The sequence below is a fragment of the Calidris pugnax genome, unplaced genomic scaffold, assembly GCF_001431845.1.
Source record: "Calidris pugnax isolate Ruff unplaced genomic scaffold, ASM143184v1 scaffold154, whole genome shotgun sequence".
Taxonomy (NCBI): domain Eukaryota; kingdom Metazoa; phylum Chordata; class Aves; order Charadriiformes; family Scolopacidae; genus Calidris; species Calidris pugnax.
Window position 1 is genome coordinate 886,861 of NW_015090890.1, and position 20,567 is coordinate 907,427.

At 44.3% G+C, this 20,567-nt stretch overlaps 1 protein-coding gene across 1 annotated transcript in view; it reads left to right on the top strand.

The window, feature by feature from the left end:
• The window catches only part of INTS9 (integrator complex subunit 9), an 85,995-nt gene that overhangs the window by 49,442 nt on the left and 15,986 nt on the right, over positions 1-20,567 (top strand). The window contains exons 13-14 of the mRNA XM_014947675.1: positions 5,774-5,898; positions 9,021-9,188. Coding sequence (XP_014803161.1) covers positions 5,774-5,898; positions 9,021-9,188 — 293 coding nt within the window. The remainder of the gene's footprint in view (positions 1-5,773; positions 5,899-9,020; positions 9,189-20,567) is intronic.

Genomic DNA, 20,567 nt, shown 5'->3' on the forward strand with positions numbered 1-20,567 from the left:
CTTTTAATGGGTTTAACGAATCAAACCCTGTCTAGGTCAGAATGAGCTGTGATCTGAGATCCACAGCTGCATCCTGGGACCACGCCAATCATGAACAGCAAGACAAAGTGTTTAAGAGAGATGATGACAACTGGCAAAGAGGGTATCTTCCAGTTAAAAACACCTCAAGGCCTTCCCTCCAGCTAGTGTTCTGTCCAGGTGCCTCCTCCTTTTTATACCTGATGTGTCATCCCAACAGGACCCTACAGTGGGCACGTTTCAGATCTGAGAAGGGAAATAATCCTTTAGGCCATTGCTGCTGATTTTATGTATAACGAGCTCTGGCATAATTGGGAGATGTGTTACAGGTTGCCCAGAGAAGCTGTGGCTGCCCCATCCCTGGAGGTGTTCAAGGCCAGGCTGGATGTGGCCTTGAGCAACCTGGTCTGGTGGGAGGTGTCCCTGCCCATGGCAGGGGGGTTGGAACTCGATGATCTTTGAGGTCCCTTCCAACCCAAACCATTCTATGATTCTATGATATAACTTGGTCAGATAAAAAAGGTGTGGATTTTGGAGTAGGACAAAGTAATTAGAAAGGGGGAGGACAACACCGAGTAACTGATCAAACCTACTCCCACAGCAAAGGCATGATGGAGTCCCACTGTTAAGCTTATTTTACTCCTCTTTTTAGGGAACAGGGCTGCTGGAAAGCATGTAATCTCCTAAAGCAGAGAGGGTTGGGAAAGGGTTATTTCCTTCCTTTGGGTTTTTTGCGTAGACTTGAGACTTGAGCAAGTCCCTTTGACTCTTTCACAATATTGGTTCCAAAAAGTGTCACAGTACCATGACACTGCTAAACAAATTTGAAAACATTTAAATAAGTGTGGAATTAGCCCTAGTGCAAGGGAAGGCAAGATATAAGGACATTCCTGCTGAGCAGATGAGACACTTGAATCAGGACTGTTTATGCTGGGAGATGGCACATGGTACCACAGCACGAAGGTCATAGCTGTCACAGGACCATCGCTCCTGACCTTTGAGGTACTTTCAGGAGATATGCCCTAATTACGGTAATTGGTAAAATTGCAATATAGATCTGCATTATCTTCGAAATAGTGAATTCTCCTCCAGTTGGGACTTCAATTAACACCAGAGTGTGTCCAACCTCTGCTGGGCTGTGCGGAGGAAATTGGGGGCATTAATTATGTCCTGAATGTGCTTCCCACCATCAGCGAGGGTGTCAGAAACTGGCCTCAAACAGCAAGAACTCTTACTCTGTGCCACCTTGTAGGGAGAGGTAATTGACCTTTCTGTATTAATATGTAATCCTTCTGCGAAGCGAGGAAAATAGAGCAGTCTTCTGTGAGAGCCTGGCCCTGGGAAGCTGTAAAAGCACCTGAACGGCGGCCGTAACAGCCTTTGGATACATTAGGTCATGATCTTTGAGATTGATTCCCAGTTTATACTTCAAATGAAAGTCCAATCGAGTTCTGCTTTGGTTGTGATGACCTCGGAGCGCCCAGTGATTCCAAAGGTGCTTGTGGTGATTTGTTTCCTAAACTCGTCTGTCCGTGGCTTTCAGACTCTCTCTCTGGCTGGAGGCATATCCACTCAGCAGGATCTTCCTGCTTCCCTAGGACTGTCTCAGCTGAAAGAAAGACATCTTTGTCTACTGAAATTCCTGGCAGATTAAATTCTTCTGTTCTTCGTAACTCCAGTAGAAATCTGAAGCACCTCCGGTGATGCCCAAGATTTTTATTACTTCGTTATTTGGCTTCTCTTATTTTAAGTTAAAATGCCCTGTAGTTATGAAAGAAAAGCAGTCCATTGAAAGCAGCATGTGATAGCAGATGATGTTCTAGCTTTTCCTGTGAAAGGCTCTTAGTTTCTAGTAACTGGGAACTTTAAAGTACAGGTCATGCAGTATTAATGTTGGCACTGCTTGTCCGGTCCACGGGAGCTAGGTTGCCTCCACCTTTCCAATTTGTAATGTGAAAAACAACTACGAGACAATATAGACTAAAGCAGCAGCTGAAGCCAACAAGCAGGGCACCAGCTCTGCATGCTTGTGTCATCAGCAAACGTTACTGCTGGAGCAGTATTGAATAGATTATTGATTAAAAATATCGAATACCACTGAGCCGCAAAGAAATTTGAGGAGAAAACACGGTAGAAAGAAGCTCTCTCTCTCCCATAACAACAATGCTTTAAAAACTAACTCCCTAGGAGATCTTCAGAACAGCTCATGTGTGCCACATTAGTGCTGTACAGTGGAAGATTTTATAACTCTGTCGCACAGTAGGAAATCAGATGTCTTGGGGGAAAAGCTAAAGACCTGTGATTCTGTCAGAAGAAGTCAATATGTGTCCTTGACAAGCACTGTCTTCAGCACGCAGGTGACTTCTCGTTTTTTGGTGGTTTCAAACCAGCTCTTTCTGTGTTTCACATGAGTTCACCCTGAGACTAGCTCAAGTTATGTTTTTCACATGTTCTAAATCTTCAAAATCCTGTGTTAGAATTCCTTCATTAGAATTTCTCACTTTTCCTAGGCTCTTACATTGTTATTGGTTATTCAGGGGTTCCATTTAGACCGAATGCCATTTTGAATTCTTAGATAAAGAAATCCACATCTGTACAGTATTGTATCACAGATTCATGGAATTGTTTATGTTAGAAGGGACCTCAAAGATGATCCAGCTCCAACTCCCTGCCCTGGGCAGGGACACCTCCCACTAGACCAGGTTATGCATTATCTGAGCCTCCTGATTTAAAAATAGTCTGAAAAGGTGCTGCCTCCTGACATTCTCAGATACGAGAGAATCCCTGTGTCATTCACATCACCAGATGGGATGGAAAAGCTCTCTTCTGGCAGTGAAATCCCTGTGTCATTCACACCACCAGATGGGATGGAAAAGCTCTCTTCTGATAGCTTTTTAGTCTTACTATTTGCAATTTCATCGTACATCTCAAGCAGAGGACATGTGCCTGACTTAAGTTTTATGGTTTTCCTCAATGAGTTTTAAAATGTTTTCTGAGTTACCCCTAGCTGACCACTGATCATTCTTCAGCTAGCTGCCTTCTCACTATTCTTATTGCTAAACTTCTGTTCGTTGCTATGAAATTTAACTGCCATTAGCTCCCATTTTTTACATTGATATTTTTAGGCTTTGTTTCATTGCCATTAACACATCTGCTTTTAACTAGCATGGCTTTCTGCCCGGTATAATTTTTATTTCGTGTTTGTAGGTTCATGGCTTTTTTGGACATCTAGTAAGATGTTCTTGTACAACTATCATTTTTTGTTAATATTTCACTTCACTTTGATGTTCCCAGGCAGTTATTCTGACAATTGCTTTAAACTTGGGAAAATTATCCCTTTGAGGGTTCCAAACGTATGGCTGATGTTCTTGCAGGGTAAATATAACCACATCGTGATGGCTGGTGCTCAGCCAGCAGCAGATTTTTAGGCTAACAATTAACTTGTCTTTATCAGTAGAATGAGGCTCAATATTGAACGTCGGATGCCGTGCCGGGTGCTGAACTTCCTGTGGTAAAGTTGTAAAGGGCATTTTCTCTTGCTTTCTGGGGGCAGAGTGGCTGGAGAGCTGCTGGGCAGAAAAGGACCTGGGGGTGTTGGTTGACTGTCGGCTGAACATGAGCCAGCAGTGTGCCCAGGTGGCCAAGAAGGCCAACAGCATCCTGGCCTGTGTCAGGAACAGCGGGGGGAGTAGGGCCCGAGAGGTGATTGTCCCCCTGGACTGGGCACTGGTGAGGCCTCACCTCGAGTACTGTGTCCAGTTTTGGGCCCCCTACCATAAATAAGACATTGAGGTGCTGGAGCGGGTCCAGAGAAGGGCAACAAAGCTGGTGAGGGGGCTGGAGAATAAGTCTTATGAGGAGAGGCTGAGGGAGCTGGGGGGGTTCAGCCTGGAGAAGAGGAGGCTGAGGGGAGACCTTATTGCTCTCTCCAACTCCCTGAAAGGAGGGTGTAGAGAGGGGGGGGTCGGTCTCTTTTCTCAAGTCACAGGCGACAGGACGAGAGGAAAGCGCCTCAAGTTGCTCCAGGGGAGGTTCAGGCTGGATATTAGGAAAAAATTTTTCACTGAAAGGGTTCTCAGCCATTGGAATGGGCTGCCCAGGGAGGTGGTTGAGGCCCCATCCCTGGAGGGGTTCAAAAGACGGGTTGATGTAGTGCTGGGAGGTCTGGTTTAGTGATGATGCTCCTTGTTTGTTGTGTGGGTGTCTATTTTTGTCAGTTGGGTTGACGGTTGGATCTTTAATGTCCCTTCCAACCTAGAAGATTCTGTGATTCTGTGAAATCCAGTCAGTGCTCTCCTCAGGGTGATGTCAGAACCCAAAAGATGGCTGTCTAAATTTAGACTGAATTCTCTGTATTTGAGTGTCCTTTAAGTTCATCCTTTTACACAGCCTGGGCAGGTATCACAGAAATACCTCATACTGGTTTCTGGGAAGGCTTGGTGGTTCACAACTGCACTTCCCTCTGCAGGTTGTCCTTGGAGGTCCTGTGGTTCACAGTAGTCTTGCAGATACATCTTTCATGCATCCCCTTCTCTTTTTCTCATTCTGTACTTACCATACTGATACCAGTTTTTCTTTTTCTAACATTCCCTTTATGAGACCTACCCCACAATTATCAGGTAGATAGTGATGGCATAAACTTTTCCACATCATTAGTTGGTGGCCCCCAGAATTAAGTGGCTGCACGTGTCCTACACTATCCCCTATGAGACCTACATTTTTGATTCACCAAAAATAGTGTTTTTCTGTAGTATTCTCAATGTTGTATTACTCTCTGTGTGAGTTAAAGCCCATTACAGTGCATGACTTTCCCCTCACAAACCTCTAACCTGATTTTTAAAAGTCAATAATCAGAGTACAAAGGGAAGTTGGGACTTGCTAGGTCTAAGAAAAATACCAGCTAATAAAGTTATATCTCAGCCCATCTCTCCTTCTGGGGAGCCCCTACTGTGACCTTCCATTCATACTGGCCTGAACTGGAACTGCACTGCTGGCATAACTGTAAAAAACCCAATTGCCTGTCCCTTAAATAGCTCCTCTTGGGTTGTATTAAAATTTATACCCCAGTTTAAACTTGGCACTTAGATTAAAAGAAACCATATCAGCTCCTCTGGGGTTGTATTAAAATTTATACCCACCAGTCTGAACTTGGCACTTAGATTAAAAGAAACCATATAGATATATATATATACACAAATATATATATAGTAAGTAAAAGGGGTGTTGGGAGGTCGTATGTCTGTAGCAGATGACATTGGCACAGGTTTATCACAGTGAAAAACAAGCTGACTATATATACACATATATATATAGTAAGGAAAAGGGGTGTTGGGAGGTAGCATGTCTGTAGCAGATGACATTGATACAGGTTTATCACAGTGAAAAACAAGCTGACTTTTGGGTTACCTTATAATAGCAAAACTTTCTACATCTTGCCTTCTTTTACAGGATCTCATTCAAAATAAGAGATTATGGTTTTGTCTTGATTGAATTTGTTACAAAAATCATGCAATAATGTGTTCAAGTGAAATAGTTTTGCTCTGTTGCTTGATTAAGGTGAGACTAATTGTGGGCATAATTTTCATCAAATTAACTGAAAATAACGGGTAGGGGAAGGAAGAAGGGAAGAGAAATCTATAAAAGAATTAACATTGCTGAACAGCAGCTTGTCTAGACTAGAACGTGGAATCAGAGAGGAATTGGGCCATCTTGGTTCTTAATAGGCATTGAGTGTTTTCAACATTTTTCTTTTCAGAACCAGATTTCTCTTATCTGGATGCCCTGGCTCCTTATCAGCCTCTGGCGATGAAATGTGTTTACTGTCCCATTGACACAAGACTGAATTTTATCCAGGTGTCTAAATTACTCAAAGAAGTCCAGGTAAGGAATTTCTGTTGCCTTTTCTTACGTTTCTTCACGCACCTGCAATAAATAGGCTGATTGTGAACAATTGTTACATTAAACAATAGCAAAATCAAGACAACACCTAGATCCCTTTTTTTTTCCATGAGAGGGCACACATCCCACTCCAAAATGAATATGGAATCACTGCCAATGTCTGCACAGAGAGGCTGGAAGATGCTTAAAAGCTTAAAGCACTGAGCAAATGGTGTGTACAATCCTTTCCTCCTTTTTTAGGCATATATATAATCATAATCACTTTTTCCTGTTTGTATAAATAAGCCTGATGTGTCTAATACTGTCTTAATGTAAAGGGTACCAAGTGCTGAGTATCCTCAGTGCCATCTCCTCTGCTCTTTCTCCTGCAGTTGCTACTTGCCTTGGTCCTGGCACTGCTGTTCTGGAGTTTCACTCTCAAATTTCTTCCAAATCCACTGCTTTCCTTGTGCCATTTGCAACAGCCAGCCTTCTGCTGGCGAGGAAGAAGGCCAGAGCATTCATGTTGTCTCTGCTTTCCTCCCTTGACTCTTTTTGGCTTTGGTGGCCTCACCTCGTCCATCCAATTTGTTTCTACTGAAATTTGCTTTCTGATTCATGGCATAATGAAAATAATACCCAGGTTTTTCCCTGGCTGAGCTTTTCCCTTTGTTCTGTCTCCAGTTTGTTGAACACAAAACCACATATTCTTCTAAACCTCTTAACAATGTCTGGATCATTTTATCTCATTGTTTTATGTTTGGACTTGTCACCGCACAATTAATAGCAACTGCCACTGCCTGTTTTTAGTGGCAGTTGCCACTAAACATCTTCTTAATTGCCACTAACAAGCATTTTTTTCCATGTTACTGCTGAAGTATGATGCTGTTTCCAGAACAGTTTGCAGAAACACTCTCTTGTCCTTTGGCTTCTTTAAATCCTGCAGTGACCCCTGTGGCAGCCAGCCTGTTTGGGCTTTGTTAATATTGCTTATTTTGCTCATGATTTTGCAGCTTTGTGTATTGGGACATCGGCCTCACTCCATGTCATTTTGGGATGGTCTCCACCACTCCTGTCGTTTGCTTCCAGTTTAGATGACAGAATCACAGAATCACAGAATCTTAGTGGTTGGAAGGGACCTCTGAGATCATTGAGTCCAACCACAAAAAAAACAAACAAAAACAAACAAACAAAAAAACCCAAAAAACCACACAACCACCACAAAAACAACAAACCCAAAACCACCACCCACCAACTAAACCCCACACCGACAACCCCACACACTACACCCCACCACAAACCTATAATCTTGGGCACTAGAGCATGCCCTTAAGAGCCATGTCTACACGTTTCTTAAATCCCTCCAGGGATGGTGACTCCACCACCTCCCTGGGCAGGCTGTTCCAGTGCCTGACCACTCTCTCAGTAAAGTAATTCTTCCTAATATCTAATCTAAATCTCCCCTGCCGCAGCTTCAGACCATTTCCTCTGCTCCTGTCATCATTCCTTTGGGAGAAGAGGCCAACACCTGCTTCTCTACATTCTCCTTTCAGGGAGTTGTAGAGGGCAATGAGGTCTCCCCTCAGCCTCCTCTTCTCCAAACTAAACATGCCCAGTTCCCTCAGCCTCTCCTCATAGGACTTGTTCTCCAGACCCCTCCCCAGCTTGGTGGCTCTCCTCTGGACACGCTCCAGCACCTCAATGTCCTTCCTGTAGTGAGGGGCCCAGAACTGAACACAGTACTCGAGGTGAGATGACAAGGATTTGGAAGAAAAAGCTGTCTGCAGTCCTCCTTAGGACAACGATTACTGGTGTAAAATCAACAAAAGGTTTTTGTAAGTCACCACTCTCTTCTTTTTCCAGCCTCTCCACGTGGTCTGCCCGGAGCAGTACACTCAGCCACCCCCCACCCAGTCCCATCGCACGGATCTGATGATAGACTCCAGTTTGTTGAACACAAAACCACATATTCTTCTAAACCTCTTAACAATGTCTGGATCATTTTATCTCATTGTTTTATGTTTGGACTTGTCACCGCACAATTAATAGCAACTGCCACTGCCTGTTTTTAGTGGCAGTTGCCACTAAACATCTTCTTAATTGCCACTAACAAGCATTTTTTTCCATGTTACTGCTGAAGTATGATGCTGTTTCCAGAACAGTTTGCAGAAACACTCTCTTGTCCTTTGGCTTCTTTAAATCCTGCAGTGACCCCTGTGGCAGCCAGCCTGTTTGGGCTTTGTTAATATTGCTTATTTTGCTCATGATTTTGCAGCTTTGTGTATTGGGACATCGGCCTCACTCCATGTCATTTTGGGATGGTCTCCACCACTCCTGTCGTTTGCTTCCAGTTTAGATGACAGAATCACAGAATCACAGAATCTTAGTGGTTGGAAGGGACCTCTGAGATCATTGAGTCCAACCACAAAAAAAACAAACAAAAACAAACAAACAAAAAAACCCAAAAAACCACACAACCACCACAAAAACAACAAACCCAAAACCACCACCCACCAACTAAACCCCACACCGACAACCCCACACACTACACCCCACCACAAACCTATAATCTTGGGCACTAGAGCATGCCCTTAAGAGCCATGTCTACACGTTTCTTAAATCCCTCCAGGGATGGTGACTCCACCACCTCCCTGGGCAGGCTGTTCCAGTGCCTGACCACTCTCTCAGTAAAGTAATTCTTCCTAATATCTAATCTAAATCTCCCCTGCCACAGCTTCAGACCATTTCCTCTGCTCCTGTCATCATTCCTTTGGGAGAAGAGGCCAACACCTGCTTCTCTACATTCTCCTTTCAGGGAGTTGTAGAGGGCAATGAGGTCTCCCCTCAGCCTCCTCTTCTCCAAACTAAACATGCCCAGTTCCCTCAGCCTCTCCTCATAGGAATTGTTCTCCAGACCCCTCCCCAGCTTGGTGGCTCTCCTCTGGACACGCTCCAGCACCTCAATGTCCTTCCTGTAGTGAGGGGCCCAGAACTGAACACAGTACTCGAGGTGAGATGACAAGGATTTGGAAGAAAAAGCTGTCTGCAGTCCTCCTTAGGACAACGATTACTGGTGTAAAATCAACAAAAGGTTTTTGTAAGTCACCACTCTCTTCTTTTTCCAGCCTCTCCACGTGGTCTGCCCGGAGCAGTACACTCAGCCACCCCCCACCCAGTCCCATCGCACGGATCTGATGATAGACTGCCAGCCCCCCCCCATGTCCTACCGCAGGGCCGAGGTGCTGACTCTCCCGTACAAGCGGCGCTACGAGAAGATCGAAATCATGCCAGAAGTGAGTAACAAAAGTGGGGGAAAAGGTGGTGGCTTCTGGCTCATACAGCCAAATTCAAGCTACGGCTTCAGTAGCTTCTTGGACTAAAAACATCTTGTGGCTGTGATTTATAGAAACGTAGAATGTTTTAGGTTGGAAGGAACCTTAAAGATCATCTAGTCCTGTTCTCCAGGGACACCTCCCACTAGAGCAGGTTGCTCAAGGCCACATCCAGAGACATAGAATGTTTTAGGTTGGAAGGAACCTTAAAGATCATCTAGTTCTTGTTCCCCAGGGACACCTCCCACTAGAGCAGGTTGCTCAAAGCCCCATCTAACCTGGCCTTGAACACTTCCAAGGATGGGGCATCTCCAACTTGCCTGGGCAACCTCTTCCAGTGACTCACCACTCTCTTTGCTGGTGACTATGATCATGTAAAGCGCTTTCTATCAAATGGAGGGCTAAGAAGGAAGCATTTCTGAGAGAGAATTTCACTGTGTAAACTAATGAGAATTGAAAAAAACACATTGTGGGCAAGCAAAAATGTGTTCAGGTTAATTGTCCTTTGCAAGGATATATCACATTTCAAAATACAGGCCAAAGGACAGCCTCTGCTAGCCACCTGGGAGAGAAACCAGTCACCTCCAGTATAAATATGAGAAATTAAGGCACTGCCATTTGAATTAGTGGCCCAAGGCCATGGAAAGGATCCAGAGAATCTGGGAGTTTGTAGCCAGGAGTTGCCTTTCTCCTCCCCAGGTGTACCTGCCGTGAGAAATACCCTTTCCCTTGCATTCCCTTGTATTTCCCTTCCCAGTATTCAGTCATCTGATAAAGGCATAGCAGTGAAATGGCTCATTTGTATTGCAAAAGTACCAATAAATGGTTAATTCCAACAGAGTGCTGAAGCCCACCAGGTTAATGGGTTGCTTGTAGCCATCTGTAATGTGGGCTACTTACACCCGCAGCATCTATTAATAATTTATTAACCCCATAAATGAAATACAAATGTACCCATAATACAAAGGGTGACCCATATTCTAACAGGCATGATCTTAAACTATTTTTTTGACAATCCAATCAGCACAAATGGGTCCTTGGATGAAAGGTGACAGTGGCTTTTTACAAGCAGGCGTTCCTGCTTGTCGGAAGCTGGTGAATAAGTGAGTCTGCTTCTCCTCAGAGAGTAGAGGGAGGAAGAGCCCTTAGATAAGCCAAAGGTGAAGTACAGAACTGGTAGCCACGTAACAGAATCCCTTAGCCAGGCCACAACACCCATTCCTGCCATTTGACCTGTGTCTACTTCTTGTATCAGTTCTGTTAGAGGGCTGCCAGAGACACGGAGGGATTCTTTAATTAGAAAATATACTCGGATGCAGCTCCATCAAGGCATGTATATTTAATCATTTGGGAAATTTGCATATTTATTGGATCCTATTAAACCTAAGACTAGTAAAACATGGCTTCCATTCACCAGCGTGACCAAAACAAATTGTACATTCTGAGTGCAGAGAGCGGCGCGGGACTTCCCTATTATTCCACTGAAGTTTTTGGGCTTTTCCCTCAACTGTGAGGGTGTAAGTGAGCCTTCATCTGTGAGCCCATCCCTTGTGTCAGCCCTGGGAGGAGGGCAGATTTGCAAACAGCATGCAAATTAGCAGAGATACTACAGATGAATATTCACCAACCCTCATACATTTTGAAGTTCCTGTCCAGGGGGAGGGTTTTCTTAAAGCTGGTCTGGTCCATGGGAGTTGCAGGTTCAGTTTCTTGCTCTCTTGGAGTCTTCCTCTACCATCAACACAAGTCTGAAACACAAAATGCAGCTCACACTGGAAAGGCCACCAGGGACTTCAGAGTTCCCTGGCAGAGCTTATTAGTCTGAAGGCAGTGCCATGCTCGTGGTGCTGGACTGCATCAGAAAACAAGGCAGTGTTTCTCTTGTTATAGCTTGGCTGCTGGCAGCGAGATCCCTTACACTTGAGACTCAAGAGGCCACGTGGATTCAGCCTCACTGGCAGCCACGAATGGGAAAATGCTCCCTGTTTCTCAAACCCAGATCTCCAGTGGTTTTTAGGTGCTGTCTGTCACCGAAGCGAATGGATTGTTTCTATACCCGTAGGTAAAAACAGTGCTTAGAAATAAGAGCATTTCCCAAAAATGCTGCGATGTTGGAGGGAGGATGCGCTGCCGATGACCTGGGAGGGGGCATCAAAGAAGCACATAGAAAATGAGAGCTGGTTTCTATTGCGTTCACTTTAACTTGAAGAGTTCGAGCAGAAAGCTTTACAGAAAGGAATATTGACAGAAATGGCCCTTTTTTTTCCCTCTAACAAATAACCTCAAATTATATTTACACAGGAGTCCTAATTTCCCAGCTATCTGTGCTCAGGGAGTAGAAACATCTCATTTTCCATGTCCAGGTATTCTCCCTGGTTCCAAAGCTGCACTTACCAACTTGTTGCAAAAAGCTACTTGGTATGTAACGATGCTCCCAAAAAGACTTCTTAATATGATACAAAAATTAGGTAGATCAGATCATCTCTGAGACTCTCAGGAAAGCTGTTGTCCCTCCCCACTGGTGTCAGGGAGGTAGTGTTTGCTCTCCCCAGGGGGTTCTTAGAGAGTTAGACTCATTAGTGGTTGTGTGCCTCCCTCTGAGAGCAAGGCTGTGATTCAGGGCTGTTAATAGGATGCCATTCCCCAGCGCTGAGATATGCAAATCATCCTCAAAAAGAGATATTGCTCCTTCTTTTTAAGGGAATTTGCTAGAGGAATTGCAATGCCAACTTTGTAGTGATTGTAGACCGTTGCCCCAGGACAGTCTCTGTTTCAGCACGTCTTCATCCCATCACCCTGTGAGGCTTGTGTTGGCTTCCAGCTTGACCTGCAGAGTGGTGATAAGGCATGGGGGGGATGGGGAGTTGTCTCCCACCCTCTCTGACTTGAGTTAGAGTCTTTAGATGGAGTCTTTGAGTCTTAGCAGCTTAGCTGATAACTCATCTCTCCTACTCTGTGTAACTAGTCTCAACAGTCATTATTTGGTTTTCAAAGAAATGGGAAAAGGAGGAAAAGACTGTCTTTTTCTATAGGCTGTATTTCCTTTGATGCTAACCCCCTAAATAAGCACCTTAGCTCCCTAATAATTTCCTGTTCCATCTGCATGGCTTGCCTCATCCCCCCTCCCAGCAGAAGAGCCCTGTCTGTCTGTCCCATGTGCAGAGAGGGGTCATTAGGATGTTGGTTTTGAGAGGCTGAGGCAGGTGGCCTGATGGTTTTGGGCAGGGTTTACACAGTGGTGGCCAAAAATGGTTCTCACTTCCCCTGCTCCTGGGTGGGTTGTGCAAGACAGGATTGCAGATATGATAGATGAGGGTCCCTGGTGGGAAGTATTTGCTGCTTAATGTCCCCTTATCAGTAGTTTCATCCGGGGAGACTCTTTATGGAGCCTGACTATATAGGAGTTTCTATTCTGCAAAGAAAGGACATTTATTTTATATGGGCAGCCACCAGCTCTGGGGTTCTGTGAAGGCTCAAATGGCAAGTGGAAAGGGCATAGGGAAGAGTGTAGCCAACAGATCAAGGGAGGTCATTCTCCCCCTCTACTCTGCACTGGTGAGGCCACAACTGGAATACTGTGTCCAGTTCTGGGCTCCCCAGTTCAAGAGGGACAGGGAACTACTGGAAAGAGTCCAGCGAAGGGCAACAAAGATGATTCAAGGATTGGAGCATCTCCCTTATGAGGAGAGACTGAGAGAGCTGGGACTCTTTAGTCTGGAGAAGAGAAGGCTGAGGGGAGACCTTATCAACGCCTACAAGTATCTCAAGGGAGGGTTGAAGGAGGAGGGAGCCAGACTCTTTTCAGTGGTTCCCAGTGAGAGGACAAGGGGCAATGGGCACAAGTTGGAACATAAAGGGTTCCACTTGAATATGAGGAGAAACTTCTTCACGGTGAGGGTGGCAGAGCCCTGGAACAGGCTGCCCAGGGAGGGTGTGGAGTCCCCTTCCTTGGAGATTTTCAAGCCCTGCCTGGATGCTCCTGAGTAACATGCTCTGACAAGCTCTAGGCAATCCTGCTTCAGCAGGGGAGTTGGACTAGATGATCTCTATGGTCCCTTCCAACTCTAAAAATTCAGTGAAATTCAGTGAAATAGCTCCTACCAAATCTTGCGAAGGCTTGTCTTTGTTAAAACCATGTTAGCCAAGCATGGAATGATGAAATCCACCCTGGAAAAAAACAAAAAAGTAATTGTTAGATTTGCTCCAGGGCTGGGACTTGGGTCTAAAGTACAGCTAAAAGTCTCATAAAAGAGTGAAGTCCTGGTCAGGACTTCACTTCAGATGTGCTCCAACTTCTGGCTGGATTCTTAAAGCTTTAGAAAACAGAAGAATTGTTTGACTCAGTGTGGTTTCAGTCAGTACAGTGATGGTTACAGCAGTGGGAAATGTCCATTTCCAAACCCCTTTCAGTGCTTCAGATTCTGGCCTGTCAGACTAATGTAAATTTACTGATACCACCTCAGCTTGTCTACATTTCAATCACTTCACCCCAGAGCAAAAAGTCAGGTCAGGCAGGACCCTTCTATGTTAATGAGATTTGTGCTCAGAGCAGCCTTTGTTTAGAGAGAGTTTTTAACAGTCCCAAGGCACCGGGCTGGAATGGCTCTCAGAGGTGTTGTGGAAACCTTTACACTTTAACTAATTTGTTCTTCTCAGCATCTGCCTTTCACTTTAAAAAATAATAATAATAAGATTAAAAAAAAAAAAAAAAAAAAAGACTGCTTCCTGGAAATTGGTTAGGCATTGTCTATTCACAGGAGAACGATGGGAAAATGGAAAACACCTTCTGGAGCAAACAGATAAATTAAACAGTAGTGTTTGAGCAAATAATGTGCCTCCAGTTTAATTACAGCTGAACAATGGTGCGGATCACTTGATTTCGGCAGCAGGCTGACTTCAGTGAGGGCCCTGTGTTGCTAAAATACTCTATTCACAAGTTCTTCAGGACACAGGCCGGTACAGGAGAGTGTGAATGGGCAATGCACAGCCCGACATGAAGTAAAATTATAAGGAACTATTGCAGAGAAGAATTAGGAAAGCAGCCACTTGGCAGCCCATTAGAATTATGTAGCTTTCACTCCACCCTCCCCTTTTCTTATTTTGACTTCTCTTTCCATGTAGGATCTTGCCAATTCCTTTTTGAGAGAAAGAAAGGCAAAACATGGCTTTCATCTTACCTCTCCAACTTCCTTCCATTTGTCAGGGATTAAAGAGTTTGAGTTCTTGTTTTTCTTCTAACCCTCGGCTTACTTTGCTGACCCCACATTCTGACCCATAAACTTCATATATTTTGAATATCTTTATTGATGGCCTTTTCATGTCTTTCAAATGACTCATCTTTTGCATCTGAAAGATGCTTGCCTTTACTCTGAAGATATTTGATGTCCTTGCTTGCCATGCCTGGCGTTTTTCATTCAAGTTTGAGGCTGATTTCTGCTTCTCCTGCTTCTGGTTTCCAATGTCCTCCCATAAGTTCCTCAAATAGCAGTTTCCTGCCTGCTCCCGGGCTGTGCAGCGTACTGGGGAAGAGCTTCATTAAACACCCATAAATCTACTTCATTACACTCCTTAAATACCTCCTTAAAACTGTCTCTTGGCACAGGATTGGCCACAAGCCAGGGGTTAGCTTTAGTACTGAGACTATTTATAATCCCACCCAGGATTATTTCCCGTTGGTTGGTCAGTACAAGTCTTTCTGGTTTGATTTCCAGGCTTTGGGGGCAATGTTCCTCACGTCGATCTGGAGTGCTGGTCTCTTAGTTGAACATGGAGCAGGTACATGGAAAAGAAGGGGTTTGTTTCATTGCTCAAAACTGCAGAAGTACCCCCGTCACCTTGTTTTATTTCTCCACTGGATGTTGGCTCTATGGAAGAGTAAAACTAAGGTGTTGGCATTTGCAAGCAGTAATATCAAAACCTAGATATTTATGGCATGATTCTTCATCCACCAAAGTTAATGAGACTTTAAAATCCACTCCAGAGAGAATTGTAGGAGACCCACAGAGACTGAAAGATCCATTAAGTTAGGGTTAATTTAGCAATTTAATCATCCCATTTAAAACACTTGGATTCTATAAAATCTGAGGCCGAAACCCCAACAAGACATGACTCAGATCACCCACTAATGATTATATGGATGCCCTTAGCTCTAGGATGTTTGTTCTTCTCTGTTGGAGATGCCCTTGTTCCTTTAAGTCTCATTAAAAAGAGTCCCCAATTTCCATTCTGCTGCACAAATGGCCTGCAGCATCCTTGTGCTGTTTAATGTGCTTGCTGGTCATGAACACTTACTCCACAGGCATATTTAAATCTTTAGACCTTTCCCCCTCGGTGTGTGTGTTTGACCAGGTATCTTCTTGCTTCCTCTGCAGGATCTGATAGTTGCAGGCTTCCTGCACTCAGGCTCTGCCCGATTTAGCAGATGGTATAAAGCCAGGGATGAATCTGTTTGAGATTTCTGCCCACACTGTCATCTCTTGTGCAGTTCTGTGTCTGATTTCCAGTGATTGGAGAACAAGAGCTCCTGGTATTTGAATAATGAAGGGATGAGGGGAGGCAGGGAGGTAGGAGGGGACGTAAATTGTCTTCCTTTCCAAAGATTGCCACAGGATGAAGACCATGTTTATATTTCTGTTTCCAAAACTGACTATACGGACCATCCCTGCTTGTGAAAGGGCTATTGCACAGCTTTTAACCATGTGGAATATTTGGTCACTCTTTTCCTATTAAAGGTACATGAGGAAGATGTTTTTCTGGATCCAGATGATGTGTGTGAGTAGTGAGGTGAGCGGAGGGATGGAGGATGAGGCAGCTTGTTCTCAGTTCAGATTTTGCCAAGGACTGCTTATTGTAAAAACCTTTGGGATCGGCAGGAGCTGGTAGACTCCCTCTGAAGTCAGGCAGATCTTAAAATCTTTGAGTTTCTCTAAAAATTGGGAGAGGATTATTTTTCTGTCGCATACGAATTGCATCCTCCTTAGGGGCTAGGATCTGGGTGGGAATCTCTTCCTACCTGGCAAGCTCCGAGGCTGTAAGCAATCATTTCCACCTAGAAATGGAAGTGCCCTTGTGGGTTACGTGGCCAGAACCCAGCTGCAGTTAGTAATAGTGTTTATAATGTGACTCATAAAATGTAAGGCACCAGCTTCAAATTGTGAAGACTTTTGCCCCTGCTGTTCCCACTAGAATGCTGTGCAAACCCCCACGGTCTCTGATGGCTACAAACATCCTAATTTCCAGCCTACGCTTATTCTTGGCTGGTCTGCACATCCTTATTCTTAACGTCATGTTTCAGCATAAATAGATTTTCTCTTTTGTTGGTATTTTCCCTGTGGTGTTTATGTAGAATAATCAAATTCTCCTTTCGCCTTTCTTTTTGCCAGGCTAAACAAGCCAAGATATTTAGTTTCCTCTTACAAGACAGCTTCTCCTGCCCTAATCTGCCCTTCAGTATATCTTACTTGAACTTAAATTACCCACAATTTACAAGTAGTTCAGATGAGATTTTGCTGGGCCCGATATAATAGCAAAAGCTCATCTCTTCCAGAATTACCTGATATTTTCTGGAGTCGCATTTAGCTTCTTTGTGGCTGTGTCACATTTATGACTCTTGAGTTCTCATGGGATGGACTAATAAACATGGACCCTTCACCTTTGTCGTTTCCAGCAGCTGCCAGCTCACAGGAAAAATTCTTAGTATTAGCCCAGTCCCTGGCCTTGCATTTCATGCTGTTGAATTTCATCTTGTTTTTCTCACTTCCCTTCTTGAGGTCATCGAGTTCTTTCTCTGCAATCACCTGATTTCTTTCTATTAAGGGTTCCTCTACAAACTTCGGTGGCGACTTCTGAAGTTCTCTTCATTCTGTGCTGAGGTCATTAATAAAAATTGGGTGGGAGTAGGCTCAAGGCTGATCCTTCAGGAATTGCTACAACAGCACGGTAGTTGTTGGAGGATACCTTTGTTTTAACCAACGCTTTCCCCACCTCAGGGCTGTTGTAGAAATGCACAGTTTGTGATTTCCCATGTGGTACTTTCCTAGTGCTTCGTGAAGCACAGACTGTGGCTGCCCCAATTCCCTCAGCAGTTGTCATATCAGAGAAAGCTGTTGTGTTTGTCACATGTGATCCACTTTTGATGATTTTTTAACATTTCCCTTCCATTTAATTATTGCCGTATAGTAGCGTGATTAATAGACCCTTTAGTAGGATTTCTGAGCACTGGGTATTGCAAAGGCACTGAACAAAACTCATCCCTGCCCCAAGGAATATATTGCAGCTTTATTCTTTCTTTATTTTCTCTAAGGACTTGCAATGTGTTGAGTTCATAGTTGGTCTGCCCTGCCCAGTGGTTTCACAGCTCTGTTCCACGTCTTTGATTTCTCTGGTTTGATCCAGAGCTGCAACTCTGGCTCCTACTTCTAATCATACATTTATGCACAATTTGCAAATCTGGAAAATACACATTTGATGTAAAAACCCAGCTGTGTCCCTTTCTAAATACACATGTGATAATCTGGTGTACACACCAGTGAGTTTCAGATCTTAAAAGTGAAGGGGATTTTAATTATTCATAAGCTTTGCTGTGCTCCTGTTTGTTCCCCTTTGCTCCATCCAGTCCTGGGGGGTGAAGGTCCAGCTCACCTCACTCCATTCAGGCTTGAGCTCTCCCTGCTGGGTTGATCTTTCTGCACCTTCTCTAGTCTAAGCCAAGAACTGATTCACTTATAAAAATTTGGAGGGGAAGAGGAAAAAGGGAGAAGTTTGGGCCAGTCTTTTTTCAGTGGTGCCCAGGGACAGGACAAGAGGTAAAAGGCACAAACTTGAACTTAAAAAGTTCCATCTCAACATGAGGAGGAACTTCTTTCCTTTGAGGGTAGCAGAGTCCTGGCAGAGGCTGCCCAGAGAGGTGTTGGAGTCTCCTTCTCTGGAGACATTCCAACCCCACATTGCAGACTTGAGCTTTCCCTGCTGGGTTGATCTTCCTGCACCTTCTCTAGTCTAAGCCAAGAACTGATTCACTTATAAAAATTTGGAGGGGAAGAGGAAAAAGGGAGAAGTTTGGGCCAGTCTTTTTTCAGTGGTGCCCAGGGACAGGACAAGAGGTAAAAGGCACAAACTTGAACTTAAAAAGTTCCATCTCAACATGAGGAGGAACTTCTTTCCTTTGAGGGTAGCAGAGTCCTGGCAGAGGCTGCCCAGAGAGGTGTTGGAGTCTCCTTCTCTGGAGACATTCCAACCCCACATGGATGGGTTCCTGTCCAACTTGCTCTGGGTGGACCTGCTTTGGCAGGGGGTTGGACTGGATGATCTCCAGAGGTCCCTTCCAACCCCAAAGGAAAAAGGGAGAAGTTTGGAGAGGTGGCCCAAAAACCTAAGAGGAAATCACTGGGAGTCACCACGGCCAGTCTAGCTCCAACTGGGATGTTAAAATACTGGCTGGTGCATATCTGTGTGTGTCTGTGCCTGGGAAAATCCTCCTCAGGACCAAGACCATGTGTGCTAAAATCCTGCTCCTTTCCTGATTTTATTCACTGATCATTCAGCCTCATTTTTTTTTAACAGTAGGAGTTTTAGATCCCATCCTCAGTCATTGTTCAGCTCTTCATTGCCCACGAGAGGACTTTGGGCTGGTCACTGAAGACAGTGTGTGACCTAAAGCCTAGGGAGAGTTGTCCCCAGTGAAGACCTCAAGAGAGACTTCAGAGTAACCTGACCTGTGTGCATTCTTCTTCTTTACAAACAGCCGTGGTTTGGCCAACAACAGTGGTCGGGCTCACATAGTATGTGTCGGGGCTCGTTTTGTTGTGGAAAATACAATCCTACATGGAAGATTCAACCACAGTTTATGGTAAAAAAGTCTTTTCTCTGTAGGAGCACAGGTGGACGGATGGGAGCAGAACTTCCCAGGCTGACTCTTCTCTCCCTCAACTCATACCAGGTTCACGTCAACACTCGTGGTTTCAGACTACTGAGAGTTTGTTTTTTTGGTTGGTCTCCGTTTTAAACTTTCCTTAGCAGGAGGGGGTTTCAAAAAAAATGAACTACCCAGTGCACGTACCCACAGGAGTTTGTCTTGAAGCAGCCCAAGTGCTCAGCCATAGGCAGGGGACTGATTAATGCCATGTTCATGCTCAGCGCCGTGCGTCTCTGCTTTCGTGACTTCTCCGGTGCCAGCATGTGGCATCAGGCTCCTGATAATGACTGGAAGGAAGAAGCATTTATTCTTGCGTAGTGGGGGGCTTTTCAATCTTGCAGACAAAAGGCATAACAAGATGCAGGGACTGAAAGCTGGGCAAATTCAACCTTGAAATAAGACACGGTTTTCTGGCCGCAAGGAAAATTAAAGTTTGGAAGAGCTTGCGAGGGGGAAGCGGTGGAGTTGGCATTGCTTGGAGTAGAGACAAGATTTGCTATCTCTCTGCAAAGGGTTTCTTTAATCCAGCATTTTGGGAGAGTTGTGTGATTTGTGTGTGCGGGAGGTCAGTTGAAAGGAGTGTAGCAGCACAGGCTGGTCTTGGTGGGTGAATTGCTGGATGTGATTAAATGACCTTTTGGGTTTGGGTCAGTGAACTTCTATAATAGAAGGATTGGCTGCAATATGGAGAGGGCTGTGAGATGAAGCAATATCTTAGAGAAAATAAAAACAAATGGCTGTCTTACTGTCTTTTTGACTGTTAACAATTAAAATTGCTGTTTACCAACCGTGTGGTTAAAACCTGCATAAATGTTAATATCCAAGTATCTCAGTGGCAAAAGAAGGCTCAGATTCTAAGCAGCTTTCTGTTTTCTGAGGATCTATCTCATTACAGTGTTTGTCCTCTTGCCATGTATTCTTCATTAGAGCCTGTTTTGTATTGATCTTCCTCTGGCAGGTGGTGGGAATGGAAAGTGCCTTTGACCACTGCAAAGTGCATCATAACATACTGCTGAAAGTATTACTATTTTTAGGTCCATGGGGAAATCTGAAGCAATAATTATCATTATATTTTCATTCTCTTAGCCTTCAACAACAAACTCGAAAGGCTGTATTCAAATTGCCTGTTTTAAAGATCTTGAACAGAGTCCCAGAGAGAGAGCAATCTGAATTGCTCCATGAAATTTTGATTTCTAAAATCCACCAACTCTGAATACGTGCAAAATTTAGGGGATTTGAATGCAGCCTTAAAAATGTCATGTGTTTTTCCCACACAAACTTCTATCCAGGTGTTTTATTTCAAGGAGGCGCTCTCAAAATGTTCCTGCAACTTTGATGGTGGTCGGTGAGATTTTCAGAAGTTATTAGAAGTAGGTGAACTCTGCTGCCATTGAAGCCAACAGAAACACCTTCTCAGTGCTTTGATG